We start from the raw sequence: 16359 nt of genomic DNA on the forward strand, positions 1-16359 counted from the left end.
GACTAAACCTCTACTACGCCCCTGCTTGTAGGACATTTTTAGTATAAATTAAAAATCTGTCAACTGGTATTCTGAACTATAAATGCTAATACACTCATGGGAGAGTATAAGAACGGGATTATCGATTGTGTTGACAAAATTTGCAAAATTTAGTTCTGTTCGGATTTTAGGCATAAAAAAATAAAATGTGATAAAAAATTTATTTGAAAATAATTTTGGAACGGTAAAAAAATCCACAAAACCTGTAAAAAAGATTTTTTGAAAAATTGTTGTTGAGAAAATGTTTTTTCAAATCATAACCTTATTAGAACTGTTACGACTTCAAAAATGGAAATTTTTCAGAAAAATTTGGCCCTAAACATATTTTAGAATTGATTTTTATCACACTTTACTTTTATTTTGCCTAAATTTGGACTTATCAATTTTTTTTTCAGTGCTTAGGAACCGTGGCTTCCAGGATCCGGATCAGTAAAAATATGCGGATCCACGGATCCGGATCCAAGGGGTACAATATCGACCAAAAGATGCATAAAATTTTTTACTCCTAAAACCCAAATCTGAACTTATAAAAAAAAAGATTATAAAAATTTCCTCATTTCTGAATGGTTCATCAAGTTTGAGTATAAAAATAAGGGAAAATAACGTAGATAATCGAGTTTTTGATAAATAGAAGTTTTACTTGGACAGTTTTGTCAAGTTTTAGGATAAGAACAAGCAAAAATAACGTAGATAATCCGGGTGAATAATTTCTTTGTCGTACTTAAATTGTAATGTTTACCAACACGGTGTGTGCAGGGACTGAATTGAAAAAATATAAATTATTCGAAATTTGTCAATGATGGATTCCTAGAATAAGGTTTCTACGAGTTCTAATTAAAGTTTCTTTGTGTCTGAGGAGTCGGCTGTAGCAGCAGCTTCGAAACATCTTATCTGAAATATCGTAGATCGGACCTTCTGAAATATCGTAGGTCAGACCTTCTGAAATATCGTAGGTCGGACATTTGAAATATCGTAGGTCGAACCTTCTGAAAATAATGGGTTCAATTCGTTCAATATGTTGAAGGTAGAACAAACATTTGGATCTACATTCCAATATTGCGCAGAAAAATATTTTGCGTCGAACTAGAACAATATTTCAAAAAATTCAGTCCTCAAACTCAAATGTAGACAAACAAAAGATAGGTCAAATTTAATGAATAGCGATAAGTAGTTTAATCTTAGATTAACCACTACTTCTGTACCCAGGTTCAAGGTAAGTTGTCAGCTCAACTGCTTGTCGCAATTTATTAAATTAGGTTCATGTCAAACTTTATTCATTTCAGAGACTAATCGTCGCTAATGAAGAGAAATATTTATATTCTGATCAAGAGTCTAGAACAAAGTTGGGAACGCAGCATATCACTATATTTAAGTTAAATTTTGTTTTACTGTCCACACATTTCCTAGTTCTATTAACCGTACAAAGGACAACATATTAGAATTAGTTTTCTGTTGACACGCTGAATTTGATTTGTAACAAGCTAAAGAAAAGCAAATAAAGTTCAATTTATTTTTAAAAGTTTGAACCAGGAGTTTTGATGAATGGAACCCTAGACGTACAAAATCTTTCATTTGATATCCTTTTAATAACTATGATCTTTAACAGATGTTCAAGTAAATAAGTAGATAAGAGCGAGAAAGTGATTTATTTCCACACACATTAGAACGATACAATTAATCCTTATCGGTGGTCTTTCCTCCCCTAATTCTACCAGTTCTACGGGCAGCGATCAGACCGACCTTCTTACCAGCAGAAGCACCTCGGGTAACAGTAGAAGCTTTACCAATATGCTGGTGATTACCTCCTCCATGGGGATGCTCAACAGGGTTCATAGCAACACCACGAACCTAGAACAGAGTACAGGTAAACACGTGCCACAAAGACGATATTTTAAAAATGTTGCCATTTTGAATTTAAAGAATGACATCTTAAAACTATCAAAGTCCTTTATTTTAAGAAATCAATTCAGCAGTAAAATAAATAAGCATCAAAAAGATGAGTTAAGTAAAAATGTTAGTAGATTGCCATAACTTACTTCTATATACAACAAAGCAAGGTTTGGTATAATCCAATATTATAATTTTGCATCGTAATTTTTCCGAATATTCATATTCTAGAATGCTCGGTGGTAAGCTAATGCGTCCAGTTATCAAGTTAAATAGTGAATAAAAATTTTGAACAAGAAATTGTGATAATTTTTTAAAAAACTGTACCTTGGGCCAGCAGTTCCTCTTGGCCTTGTACTTGTGGTATGCTCTACCAGCCTTGAGCATAGGTTTGTCAATCCTACCTCCTCCAGCAACAATACCGACCATCGCACGGTTAGCGGAGGGGATAATCTTCTTACAACCGGAGGGGAGCTTCACTCTGGAAAATGAATAAAAATTAGATTTGTATAAATATTTAACTGATTTTTTTGCAATGAAACTACAGGTGAACACTGCTAAAAGAACAAGAGAATTTAAAATATATTTTCAAAAATCAGGAATGACATAAACAGGAAGTTTTATTTATCCGTTAAAATGAGTATCAAAAATTTTCCCTAAATTATCCCCACCCCCCCATAATTAAGGAATAAAAACCGAAATTTTCCTTATTTAAATTGGCTGTGCCATTTCAAGACAGATCAAGTTGGAAGGGATTCCATAGATCCAACCTTCCTGTCCTGCTTAAGAGCTCTAATTTAAATTAATAGCTTAGGTTTATATAAAATACTTCCTTAAAAAAACCTCTCCCTGAATCTTTTCTACTGTTTCTCCTGGTTCTACGTGGTAGTATACCTGGTACGGTTTGTATCTCTGTTATGTGCAATAACAGTTGCGTAGTTTCCAGATGCACGAGCAACCTTGCCTCTGTCTCCAGTCTTCTCCTCGAGGTTGCACACGATGGTTCCCTCTGGCATGTTGCCGACAGGCATAACGTTGCCGATGGTCAGTTGGGCCTTGCGTCCACAGTAGACGAATTGGCCGGTGTACATACCCTCGGCGGCGACGAAGAGCTCCTTCTTGATCTTGTATCTGTAGGGATCCCTGAAGTAGGCTACAGCCAGGGGAGCTCCACGGCCAGGGTCGTGGATGATATCTTTTATGACTCCCTAAACAAACAAAGTAATATTAATTTATTTAACCAACTATACACGTGTTGATTGCCGAAGACTCGTAGACAAGGGGGAAGGGGAAGTAATATAAATCAGAGGCAGGAAAAATAACAGATTTAACATTTAGTCGGCATACTTTTTGCACCAGTCAACTAAAAAAATCCCTTCATTATTAAAACCCAAAAAATCGAAGATAAAAAAATAAATTATCAAATGAAACTTGACAAAATTCAAAATACCTTAATATATCCATTCCTCTCAGCGAAGTCGACGGCTCTTAGCGCGGGCTTCCCCTTCCTGTGCTTAGTGTGGGATACGAACACTGACCCTGCACCCTTTCTCTGGGCACGAATGACACGACCCATTTCTGAAACAATAAAACATATTTAGATAAGCAAACATCAAAACAAAACAATGACGAACAAGAACGTGCGCACAATTGAAATAGAACATTCCCAGAGTACGCTCCTTGTGTAAGCAAGGGCTGTCCTATTGACATGTTTGGCCGCTAGATGCGTTTTCACATAAAATGAGTTGATAGTTAGCATGGATAGCCATAACCTGATCTACATTAAACAGAACAATATTTGGTATAATCTACAAAACCTTATCTTGAATTCTATTTTTGATTTATTGTAGAATGCCAGTTAGTAAGCTTTGGATAATTTAATTTTAACATCTTGTAGTAGAACATTCCCAGGAGACAAGAACATGATCTTGGTTCCTTAGTACGGTAATATCTATAATCTTGCATTCTAACACAATTGAGAAACCAAGAATTGGTCAACCAAGCTAAGTGCGAATGCGTCTAAAAATAACTTCAGTGATCGTTGTGCATGGATTGCCATAACTTACTTCTATTTACAACAAAGCAAGGTTTGGTATAATCCAACATAATAATTTTGCATCGTAATTTTTCCGAATATTCATATTCTAGAATGATCGGTGGTAAGCTAATGCGTTTGAAAATAAACAATTAAAATTTTTATGCTCAATTGATGATTTAGAATTTATGTAGTAGAACATTCCCAGGAGACAAGAACATGATCTTGGATCCTTAGTACGGTAATATCTATAATCTTGCATTCAAGCACAAATGGGTAACAAGAATTGGTCAACCAAGCTAAGTGCGAATGCATCGAAAAATAACTTCAGTGATAGTTGTGCATGGATTGCCATAACTTACTTCTATTTACAACAAAGCAAGGTTTGGTATAATCCAATATTATGATTTTGCTTAGTAATTTTACCGAATATTCATATTCTAGAATGATCGGTGGTAAGCAAATGCTGTAGATTGATTACAATTAAAATTCTTAAAATCAATTGTTAATTCTTAAATTTTGTAGTAGAACATTCCCAGGAGACAAGAATATGATCTTGGATCCTTAGTACGGTAATATCTATAATCTTGCATTCAAGCACAAATGGGTAACCAAGAACTGGTGAACCAAGATAAGTGCGACTGCATCGAAAAATAACATGTTATCGTTATGCATGGATCGCCATAACTATACAAAAACAGCAAAGTTTGGTATAATCCAAGTTCATAATTTGACATCATAATTCTTCCGAGAAATTTATATTCTTGATTATTTGGCGGTACTTGGTCATAGGACTTTTAAGTATATTAAATCTTGTAGTAGAACATTCCCAGGAGACAAGAATATGATCTTGGATCCTTAGTACGGTAATATCTATAATCTTGCATTTAAACACAATTGAGTAACCAAGAATTGGTCAATCAAGATAAGTGCGAATGCGTTTTGACGATTTGACTATTGAGTAACGATTGTGATATTAACTGTGGAATAAAACATAATCAATCGTAAATTTGTATGTGGGGTGAAATAGCTTATTCCTATAGAGGAGTAAGGTTTGGAATCCACAATTATATTTTAGCATCCTTTCCTGATCTATATTCATTTAGTAGAACGTACGATACTTTAGTTAAGATGCAGAACTATTATGAAGAAATAGTAGCGAATACTAAATATTAGAACAATGAGCTAAATAGAATCTGGGGCCCGTCCTAGTGAACGATTTTTGAGCTACCAAGTCATAAAATTGCATGCCCTTAGCTGGATAGATAATTTCCTAATATACGATTTTAGGACCCCCCTTCCCATGGGGCCGCGGCGCCCGGCCCTAAAGCTTGTCCTTGCCGCGGCGCTCGGTCCCTAGCCTGTCCTCGCCGCGGCGCTCGGCCCAGCTTACCCTAAACTAACCCTAAATAAAAACTAAATTTTTTGAAAATTGTTGAATAAGTGGTTATGTATAAAATTGATGAAGAGGGGATGGGGGGGAGCGGTGGGTCTGTCCAAGTTAACGATTAAATTGGACCCCCCCCCCCGGCCCCCCCCCCCTATCAATTTTAAACATGACCAAATTAGTATTTATTAGCATTGTTTAGGGTTAGGTTATGACACTTTCTGGGCCGAGCGCTGCGGCTCGGATGGGCTAGGGGGCCGAGCGCTGCGGACACGGGCTAGGTTAAATTGACACTTTCTGCAAGATCCATGAACAAAATTGATGGAGGTGGGGGGGGGCCTGGGGGGTCCGGAAATCGTTCTCTGGGAATATGCCGGAGCGGTCCAAAAATCGTATAGTAGGACGGACCCGCTGAATAATAACACGTGACCCGACCCCCCCCCCATTGAAGCTTCTAATGTGTAGTATCCATGTGGTAAATTCGCAACAGTCACTGTGAAATAAAAACTTATGAAATACCAAATTATAGAAAAGGCTCTACAACGTGAAGAAAATGGAAATAATACAGAAATTATAATTGTAGCAAGTGAAAAAAAGTTTCACAAATTTTAACGATCGACTAAATCACTGAAAAATAAGTCTGAGTGTTGGAATATATATATTAAAACGAGCACTGTTTCAAAATAATTCTGAGCCTGGGATACACTACCCCAAGCCCGGAAAAGGAACGTGGTAAATGCGACTTTTGCCGGAATTTATTCTAAACTCTCTGCACGAGTCGTCTTCGATTTAGGAACACACTTCGCGGTGAAAAATATCGATTGCACTAATAAACGATTGGACTAACGAACATTCGTTCTAACGGTCGTTTATTCAGTCTAACGTTCATTCGCACTATAGTGTGAATGAATACTTAATTGTTCGATCAAAGTAAAATCCACGTGGAAGGTTTTTATGCACGTGGAGAAATATCCTTTTAAGTTATAATGGAACACCTTCGGCGGTAATGTTACATCGTCTACACGCAACATCCTCCCTACTGAACTTCCGACCTACTGCAATATTGGACCTACGCCAGCTGTTCATTTTTGTAGTATTTGAGGGTTGGGTTAGGTTGAGTCGATTTCTGGGCCGAGCGCTCCAGCTAGGATAGGCTAGGGGGCCGAGCGCCGTTTCTAGGGGGCCTGGCGCTGCGGCCACAAGTCCTTATAGCAGCTTTAAAACACGTGCTAGTAGGTCGGATGTACGTACTATAGCGGATTTGGCGTAGGTCACAAGTGGATTTTAGCGGATTTGCGTAGGTCGGAAAATACACCACCATCGAACTAAAATTTAAAACACCATTTTTCACATTAAACTATAGTTAGTACTAATGAAATATTTTATAGTTCAAATGAACAAAAAATGTTATATTGAACTAAAATTTAAAATTTCACTATTTTGTTCATTTACCCTTTGGGTACAAATTGTTGTACAAGCTGTACAATACATAAGAAATTGAACATAATGTGTGAATATTCTCTCTCCCCCCGCTCCTTACTGTACTGCAGGGACCCTGGAGAAGGATAAATTATATACATAGAAAAGATGTCAACCTGCACAACCTCCTTGGAAAGGTCGTTATCATTTATTTCTGTCTTCTTATCTTGAAATAAATGATTTGTATAACTTTATTGCACAGCTGTATTTCTCTATCAGTGAATGCACTGAAATAATTCTGGTTACAAAAATATAGAGGTTTTTACGTATAGAGAAGATAATCCTCTTTAAACAAAATCTGGTCTATACGACACAAATGAACAATATATTTTAGTGCAAATGAACAAAAAATGTTCAATCGAACTAGAATATAAGATTTCACCCGGATAAATTATAATTATTTAAAGAAAAAAAACAATAGTTCCTGCGCTTCTTGGCCTTCCTGCTCATCCTCATCTATACCACCTCTTCCTATAAATATCATCCTGCTTTTCCTACCCTTCCTGCTCTTTTTATAGCTCTTCTTGCACTTCATTCATTTTCTGGTCTCCTACTCTCATGCTCTTACTCCTCTTCCATGCATTTTCTACTCTTCCTGCTTTTCTTGCTCTTCCTGATATTTCTGATCTTTCTGATAATCCTAATCTTCCTACATTTTTTCTCCAGTTGTGCATATTCAGCTAATTTCATTTTCCGGCTATTCCTTTTTTTTAGGCTATACCTACATTTTGAACCCAATTCATCATTTAAACATAAACGTTGAAATGAATCAGATTCTTATATTTGACCCCCAAAATCACACAGACGTTGACCGTGTAGCGAGGACCTGAGACTCTGTACGCAGAAAGCAGAAAGGATTACATCTAGTCATACTTAACATGCAGGTCCTGATCCTAGCTAGTACTCTGTAAACTATATTCATCACAGCTACAGGATAATATAAACAAACTCAGGAAACTACAGATATTAAACATGTGAAGCAAAATGTGAAGATGAAAAACAAGTGAATTGTGAATTGGAAAAGTTGCATTTATTAAAAAACATTATGAGGATTAACGTCCTTGTAGTTTTCCTCTCACTTCATCTCAGAAACTTATCTTGTTATGATAATATTGATACTGATGATGATTCTGGGGAAATCATTGATAAATCTGAAACTGATTATGAACTTGAACCTGAACCTGAAAACATGGATATCTCAGATTGTGATACAGGAACTTTCGAGATATGAATGATAATGTTTGATAACTCTTATTTAAAAGAAAAAAAACAAGTTTTAAAAAATTTTTAGGATTAAATATCAACATTAAGATAAAGCTATTGTGTATCAAGTGTTAGTTAGGTTTAATAAACAAAGTGATAAAGAATGTTAGTCCTACATGAAAAACGGATTAAATAACAACAATGAAAATGACTCTTATGAGGGTTCTTTGGGATAAAAACAACAAAGAAATACAGATATAAATAAAGATGGCTTTGTTGGACTAGATAGCAATAAAGAATAATAGATAAAGAAGGTTCTGTGGGATTAAATACCAACAAAGAGATACAGATAAAGCATGTTCTGTGGGATTAAATAACGACAAAGAGATATAGATATAAAGAAGGTTCTGTTGGATTCAATAACAACAAAGAGATGTAGAAAAAAAAGGTTCTGTGGGATTAAATAACAACAAAGAGATATAGATAAAGCGCGTTCCTTGGGATTCAATAACAACATACAGATATAGATAAAGAAGGTTCTGTTGGATTCAATAACAACAAATAGATATGGATAAAGGAATGTTCTGTTGGATTAAATAACAACAAAGAGATATAGATAAAGCGCGTTCCTTGGGATTCAATAACAATATACAGATATAGATAAAGAAGGTTCTGTTGGATTAAATAAATACAAACAGTTATGGAAAAAGAAGGTCCTGTGGGAGTCAATAACAACAAACAGATACAGATAAAGAAGGTTCTGGGGGATTAAATAACAACAAACAGATATAGATAAAGAAGGTTCTGCAGGATTAGATAACAACAAACAGATATAGATAAAGAAGGTTCTGCAGGATTAGATAACAACAAACAGATACAGATAAAGACGGTTCTGGGGGATTAAATAACAACAAAGATATAGAGATAAAGAAGGATCTGTGGGATTAGATAACAACAAACAGATGCAGATAAAGAAGGTTCTGTGGGATTAGATAACAACAAACAGATATAGATAAAGAAGGTTCTGCAGGATTAGATAACAACAACCAGATATAGATAAAGAAGGTTCTGTGAGATTAAATAACAACAAAGAGATATGGATAAAAAAAGTTCTGTGGGATTCAATATCAACAAAGAGATATGAATAAAGGAGGTTCTGTGGGATTCAATAGCAACAAAAAGATATAGATAAAGAAGGTTCTGTGGGATTCAATAACAACAAAGAGATATAGATAAAGAATGTTCTGTGGGATTCAATAACAACAAAGAGATAAGGATAAAGAAGGTTCTGTGGGATTCAATAACAACAAAGAGATATGCCTAAAGGAGGTTCTGTGGGATAAAATGACAACAAAGAGATTTAGATAAAGAAGGTTCATTCGGACTAAATAGCAACAAACAGATATAGATAAAGAAGGTTCTGTGGAATTAAATAGCAACAAATGGATATGGATAAAGGAGGTTCTGCAGGAATAAATACATCAAACAGATATAGATAAAGAAGGTTCTGTGGGATTCAATAATAACAAACAGATATAGATAAAGAATGTTCTGTGGGATTCAATAACAACAAAGAGATATGGATGAAGGAGGTTCTGTGGGATGAAATAATAACAAAGAGATATGGATAAAGGAGGTTCTGTGGGATTCAATAATAACAAAGAGATATGGATAAAGGAGGTTCTGTGGGATTCAATAACAACAAAGAGATATGGATGAAGGAGGTTTTGTGGGATTCAATAACAACAAAGAGATATAGATATGTTTCATATTTGTCAAAGATTACATTGCAAATTTTTGCCAGAACAGAAGCCTAACAAACAGGCCCGTAAATGAGGGAGGGGGTAGGGGGAACTGTCTGCCCCCCCCCCGTGATCTTGTGATTATTATGTCAAAAAAATTTATTTTTAGAGTGTACTTTTTATAAACCTTAAGTGTAAAATGTAAATGATCATCAAAATCAAACTAAAATATCTTGATGTTATTCCTGTAGGACGACCTGAGTTCTCTCATGTATCCGGTCAACCTAATGTATCAGAGATATGGGGAAATCAGGTATAAGGACATTCTTTTTTTATTCAACCATGTTTGATTTAAAATTTCTATTAAAATGAGATTAAATCTTGAAGAAACATTTCTGAAGCCTGTATTATCCTAAATACAAAGCAAGCCATTTTTGAATTGATTCATAGTTGGAAATTTATAAAGAGAAACCTTTTCCACTTAAACTAGTTAAACCAGCCACACTAGTTCATCTACTTCTTAGTATTCAATATTCAAATCTTCATAACAAAATAGCAAAATAGCAATTTCTTGGTGGGAGTTTGTTTTTATTTCTCCCGGAAATTGCAATACATTTTGTTAGTAAACAATATAATGGGGTTTATCTTCATCATTTAGCGTTTCTTATAATCTGTTGAAATTGTAGTTGTCATATCAGAGGCGTACTCAGGGGATGGCCCCCCCCCCCTGTTCTGTAAAATCTAAGGTTTCAAGGGGCTTTTTAGACCCAAACGCATGTTGAGGCCCTAGGAAAGGAAAATAATCAAGCCCACCAAGTGCCCCCCTTGGACAATTTCCTGAGTACGCCCCTGTAATCTGTATTATATATATTTTAGTCAATCTCCGCTATTGAGATATCCTGGAGTTTATCTCAGCTGCTCGGGGCTCCTAGCTGTGCTGATGCTTTCGAAGTGGAATTCCAGGTAAAATACTTCAATTGTTTAAAGGGACTTTAGAGGTAACTTAAAGTAACCCTCCATTTACATTTGTGAAAAAAAAACTGTAAACACATGAAAATTATTTGAACAAAAAGTATCGAACCATTCTGCTCCTAGGAACACTTCCAAAAAAGTAGAATTGGTTTAGATGTTTTGTTTTATTCCCAAAATTGGGTTAGTATTTGTATCTTTAAATAGGTAAACGATCCATCTAGGGATGATAAAATAAAAAAATACTATTTTTTCTTACAAATAAAAATGTCTTCCAGAGTATAGGAGGTGGTAGATTAAGCTGGTCTGCCTGGTCTGCTATGGTAAACTGTGCTCCTACCAGGAGAAATCAAACCTCTTTCACCTGCCTTAAGCAGTTGAACAGCAGGCTTTGCAGCTCAAGGATCAGGTTCTTTTCTAAATGCACTTTTCCGTGTCTTACTCATTTATTTAATAAACAGCGGGGAAAACTTTTCTCTGTTTTACTGTACGAAAACATTTATTTTTACAGTGAAGCCTTTGGCCAGTTCCAAGTGTTTTGTATATTATATAAACAATACAATTAAAATATGAAGGACTGCTGATTGATCTGCTGAAGTATCCCCGTAGATAAATATCTATGAGTATCCCAGGTAAAGTTCCAGAAAGGATTTACTCCTGATAAAGGGTTTCCAGAAGTATCCCAGGTAAAGTTCCAGAACGGATTTACTCCGAATAAAGGGTTTACAGAAGTATCTAAGGTAAAGTTCCAGAACGGATTTACTCTGGATAAAGGGTTTACAGAAGTATCTAAGGTAAAGTTCCAGGACGGATTTACTCCGGATAAAGGGTTTCCTGAAGTATCCCAAGTAAAGTTCCAGGACGGATTTACTCCGGATAAAGGGTTTCCTGAAGTATCCCAGGTAAAGTTCCAGGACGGATTTACTACGGTTAAAGGGTTTGAAGAAGTATCCCAAGTAAAGTTCCAGGACGATTTACTACGGTTAAAGGGTTTGATGAAGTATCCCAAGTAAAGTTCCAGGACGGATTTACTACGGTTAAAGGGTTTCAAGAGGTATCCCAAGTAAAGGGCCAGGACAGTTTTACTCCGGATAAAGGGTTTGCTAAAGAATTTCAGGTAAAGTCCCAGAACGGATTTACTCCGGATAAAAAATTTGCAGAAGTATCCCCAGTTATAGTTCCGGGACGGATTTACCTCGAGAAAAGTTCTTTAACCTGAAAACTCCCCTAAGCTCGGATTTACTCCGGGCATAACCTTAAGTACATGTTCAGGATGGATTTAGTCCTGATACAATTAATCCGTCCTGGTTTCCTTACTCCAACCTGGATCCGGAACCTTAAAACGAACAAAACATTTCCATTGCAATCTAAATTAATTCTTTATTCTATTTTAGGTTCCGAGTTCTGCCTCATAACAGCAGGAACCATGCCATGACAGCTTTAGGTTCTCCTCATCAGGAAATAATTATCAGGTTGCCCAATTTACAACGGTACCATTTAAACTGTTTTCTGAGGAACGATAAGGAAGAGAGGGTTTGATTTCAATAAGGAAATATTACATTCTGACAATTTTTTTCGTTTTTTTCTTTATCATAAACCCGCAAGTAGGACTGCCCCTCTTTAAATGGAGGGTAATTTCTAGGTGTACACAGGGTGTTTCTGTAGAAGTTCTAAATATTTATATTTCTAGTGTACACAGGGTGTTTCTGTAGAAGTTCTATATGTTTATATTTTTAGGTGTTCACAGGGTGTTTCTGTAAAAGTTCTAAATATTTATATTTCTAGGTGTACACAGGGTGTTTCTGTAGAAGTTCTAAATATTTATATTCCTAGGTGTACACAGGGTGTTCTGTATACGTAAAAACTATTGATTTTGCTATGTAGGTGACTACAGGGTTTTCCTGTAAAGTTCTAAATATTTATATTCCTAGGTGTACACAGGGTGTTCTGTATACGTAAAAACTATTGATTTTGCTATGTAGGTGACTACAGGGTTTTCCTGTAAAGTTCTAAATATTTATATTCCTAGGTGTTCACAGGGTGTCCCTGTACAAGTTCTAAATATTTATATTCCTAGGTGTACACAGGGTGTCCCTGTACAAGTTCTAAATATTTATACGCCTAGGTGTTCACAGGGTGTCCCTGTACAAGTTCTAAATATTTATATTCCTAGGTGTACACAGGGTGTCCCTGTACAAATTCTAAATATTTTTATTCCTAGGTGCACACAGGGTGTCCCTGTACAAGTTCTAAATATTTATATTCCTAGGTGTACACAGGGTGTCCCTGTACGAGTTCTAAATATTTATACGCCTAGGTGTTCTCAGGGTGTCCCTGTACAAGTTCTAAATATTTATATTCCTAGGTGTACACAGGGTGTCCCTGTACAAGTTCTAAAGAACAAGCATTCCGTCGGACGACAACTTACTCCTTTGAGTGCTGCAGGACGGTAATTACTAAATTATTCAGCCTGAATTTATTCAAAATGAAAGGCTAAGCTACAGAGCGTCCCATATCATATTAGATTATCTCCAATCTTAATACTCGAAAAACTTATCATTTTCCACAAGAAAATTCTTATATAAGCCTTATATTATTTTTCAAACTGATTCATTCTAATTAAATTTTCTAATTAGTCCCGAAAATCGTAATTTAGACCCATTCTCGGTCTAATATAATGTGGGACACCCTGTAGAGCGAAAAAAGATCCCCACTTTGTGTTGTGTGAAATAAAAAAAATAAAATAAAATAAAGAAACGAAAAAAGAGAAACATGAGTTTAAAACAAATATGAATAATTGATTTATGAAAAAAATCAAAAAGAATTCTAATCAATAAATAATAACACTAACAATGATAATAATAATATATCAATGATAATGATGATAAGAATAATAGATAATTTTTATTGTGATGACAAATTGAAGCCAATTTTCAAAGGTTGTTGATTTTAAATGATAATTAAGATAATCAAGAGATTAGTTACATCAAGATAAAAGTGTTATCAATATTAAAAAATTTTCTAATCCCTAAATGTTTACAACGCAATGTCGTAAACCTTAGATATTTTAAACTATTAATTCTGTTAGCTAAAATAATTTAAGTTTGAAATATCAAAGGTTTACACCAAGATATAGGGATAAGCAAATTTGAGTTTGTGTCAAAGACTCAATCCTTTTTTATCCTCTAGAGATGGTAAACTAAGAGAAGCGATGGCTAGGGATGATCTTCTCAAGAAAATTGAAATCCAAAGAGCTTGGCTCAGGAAACGTAGACGGACAACAACAACAACAACTACTACTACAACATCAACTACAACTACAACTACAACAACATTACCAACTTCCACATCGACAACAACAACTATTACAACCGCAAAACCTACTTCAAAAACAATAAGGAATATACACTACATTATGCAGTGTGGACTGAGTAAAAAAAACACATGAACTTTGAACAAATTGAAATAATGAAAACAATTTTTGGTGAATTTATAATCTTTTTAGCAAGATGTTTCTCATTTAGATTTTTGGTTTTAAACTTGAAAAGGATAGAAACTAATTTTCTAATTATCTATTAATTATCTATTGCTGAAGAAAATGATAATGGTCCCAAACTGTCCTAAGTGTAGATTATCTACCTAGAACCCCGGATCCCGGACTTAACAAGGTTGGGAGCAGGAGAATGGATAATCCGTCCTACGCTGATCCAACCCTTGGAGACGAATACTATGACTACGAGTATGATTATGAGTACCCGGATCAAGTTGAACCTGAAATGGAGGAACCTGAAGAGGTTCAACCAACCTGTCTTTACTCCGGGTGGGACGCCTGGACTGAGTGCACCACATTGTGTGGTAGTGGAACCAGGACACGGAGTAGATCCGTCCTACATGGTCTACCTGGAGATTGTGAGTTCATAAATCAAACCAAATCCTGCTTCGGCAGATCCTGCTCCATGGACCTGGATGTAGTGGTGAGAGAGAGAGCAACCCTGCTCCCTGGCAAGTATGGAAAAGGACGGGATAAGAAAGAATATGAGGTTCGGAGCAATCTTAAGAACTTTACAGAGGATGAGAATACTCAGCTGTACTGCATTCAATTTCAGGGATAAACGGATATAAATAAGGATGTAAAGATATAAACTTTTGATTTTTTCCATTTTGTTAAAAACTTCTCCAAATTTTTTATTCATTGAATACCTTTAAACAGATTCTCGTAATTGTCAAGTCAATGATGGATCTCCCTGAGCTTTGTAAATGAGGTGGGTCTATGATGTGCTAATTCAATCTCAAAACTGATTTTGAAGTAGGTTTCTGATATACTTGAGAGCGTCGTCACTTACTTTTGTGCAAAAATCTTTAAAATTACTGTAGATGTCGACAAACATGTGAAATTACTGTAGATAGTGACAAACATGTTCTTTTTCAACAACCTGTAGTAATGCTGACATAAAGTTTATGAAACCAATATATTGACCAATGATCTCCTATATTCTAGTATCTAGGTTGTACATGGAGCAAGATCTTGTGAAACTAAACCTGAAGTCTCAGCACTAAGACGGGGAAACACCGTGTGCGCTCTGTGTACAAGTAAAGCTGTCCGTGAAGGAGATCAAGGTTGTGTAGGAGGAGGAGTCCAGGATAAGGTTACCTCCTATAGGATGCTACTGGAGACAAGATGTCAGGGAACCTGGAGAAAACTAGAGGAAACCGAACTCTGTTCCTGTAGCGAGAACTCAACCTTTATATTTGTTTAGATCTCTCAAGTTCTTCCTTAAAGGGACTGTAAGCGTAATGAGTTACATGTCCGTTTCACTCCGGTGTCCTAGCCTATATATTTGTTTATATCTCTCAAGTTCTTCATTAAAGGGACTGTAAGCGTAATGAGTTACATGTCCGTTTCACACGAGTATCCTAGCCTATATATTTGTTTATATCTCTTAAGGTCTTCATTAAAGGGGCTGTTTAAATGTTTTTAAACATTGATTTTGAAAATAGAGAGTAAATCGAGAGTAAATCGACAATAACTACATCATTGTTAATCACATTATGGGTAAAAGGTTACCGATGTAAGTTGGGCATGTTACTCTCTAAATTATAAGTTTTAGAATATTATGAAAAACTTCAACTTCTGGATCGAGGATACTTTTCTAAGAGCCAAAATACAAGACAACGTTTACGACACCTTGTAGCGGAAAAACAAATCATATTTATGGATTTTTATTTTTATCTTTTTAAAAGTCAAAGTTCGACTGTTTAATAAATTTTTTAAAACTTTGCATAATTTCCCGTTAAAAAAGTTGTAATCTTTAAAATTATGGCTTTCATGAAAAAACGACATTTTCAAATTCAGAGGCCGCAATGTCAATCAAATAATCAAACCTTATAAATCAATGCCTTTCTAATTCTATATATTCCTAAATGTACTCTTTTCACTGATATTTGCATCAAATATAAATATTTTAGTTATTTATTTTCATATTTGTGTATATTCTTTAAATATTTACTAAAATATAGGATTAATTCTATTTTTACAAATTTTATAAATCCCTTAAATTCATTTTTAAAATTTGTTTATATTTAATATTTTCTGGTCAATTTGATGAAATTAAAAACTT

The 16359-nt window shown here is 35.2% G+C and overlaps 3 protein-coding genes across 5 annotated transcripts in view; 1 reads left to right on the forward strand and 2 right to left on the reverse strand.

The window, feature by feature from the left end:
- The window catches only part of LOC111705141 (probable tRNA N6-adenosine threonylcarbamoyltransferase, mitochondrial), a 13662-nt gene extending 12087 nt beyond the window's left edge, over window positions 1-1575 (reverse strand). For all 3 annotated transcript variants that reach the window (XM_023477601.1, XM_023477599.1, XM_023477600.1), the window contains exon 1: window positions 847-1575. In XM_023477601.1, the coding sequence (XP_023333369.1) occupies window positions 847-925 (79 nt within the window). In that variant the 5' untranslated portion in view covers window positions 926-1575. The remainder of the gene's footprint in view (window positions 1-846) is intronic.
- A 91-nt stretch (window positions 1576-1666) lies between these two features.
- Window positions 1667-3827, reverse strand: LOC111705143 (60S ribosomal protein L8). The gene is made up of 5 exons (XM_023477603.1): window positions 3815-3827; window positions 3377-3504; window positions 2821-3134; window positions 2254-2407; window positions 1667-1887 (listed from the first exon to the last, which is right to left on the reverse strand). Exons 2-5 carry the CDS (start codon window positions 3500-3502, stop codon window positions 1714-1716), a joined length of 768 nt encoding a protein of 255 aa, XP_023333371.1. The 5' UTR covers window positions 3503-3504; window positions 3815-3827; the 3' UTR covers window positions 1667-1713.
- Window positions 3828-7695: 3868 nt separating this feature from the next.
- LOC111705145 (uncharacterized) lies at window positions 7696-16235 on the forward strand. The gene is made up of 9 exons (XM_023477605.1): window positions 7696-8041; window positions 10024-10085; window positions 10649-10735; window positions 11020-11150; window positions 12136-12213; window positions 13107-13190; window positions 13931-14140; window positions 14385-14847; window positions 15247-16235. The coding sequence occupies exons 1-9, from the start codon at window positions 7873-7875 to the stop codon at window positions 15496-15498; spliced, it is 1536 nt and encodes a 511-aa protein (XP_023333373.1). The 5' UTR covers window positions 7696-7872; the 3' UTR covers window positions 15499-16235.
- Window positions 16236-16359: the final 124 nt, after the last annotated feature.

The sequence above is a fragment of the Eurytemora carolleeae genome, unplaced genomic scaffold (genome assembly GCF_000591075.1).
Source record: "Eurytemora carolleeae unplaced genomic scaffold, Eaff_2.0 scaffold631, whole genome shotgun sequence".
Classification (NCBI taxonomy): domain Eukaryota; kingdom Metazoa; phylum Arthropoda; class Copepoda; order Calanoida; family Temoridae; genus Eurytemora; species Eurytemora carolleeae.

Excerpts from the sequence above, each read along its gene's own strand:
- LOC111705143 (XM_023477603.1), bottom strand. The coding sequence starts at position 3,502 with ATGGGTCGTGTCATTCGTGCCCAGAGAAAGGGTGCAGGGTCAGTGTTC. Across the intron at positions 2,408-2,820 it reads AGAGATACAAACCGTACCAG|AGTGAAGCTCCCCTCCGGTT; the intron begins GTATACTACCAC and ends TTCATTTTCCAG. Across the intron at positions 1,888-2,253 it reads AGAGGAACTGCTGGCCCAAG|GTTCGTGGTGTTGCTATGAA; the intron begins GTACAGTTTTTT and ends ACTCTGTTCTAG.
- LOC111705145 (XM_023477605.1), top strand. The coding sequence starts at position 7,873 with ATGAGGATTAACGTCCTTGTAGTTTTCCTCTCACTTCATCTCAGAAAC. Across the intron at positions 10,736-11,019 it reads CTTTCGAAGTGGAATTCCAG|AGTATAGGAGGTGGTAGATT; the intron begins GTAAAATACTTC and ends AATGTCTTCCAG. Across the intron at positions 13,191-13,930 it reads CCTTTGAGTGCTGCAGGACG|AGATGGTAAACTAAGAGAAG; the intron begins GTAATTACTAAA and ends TTTATCCTCTAG.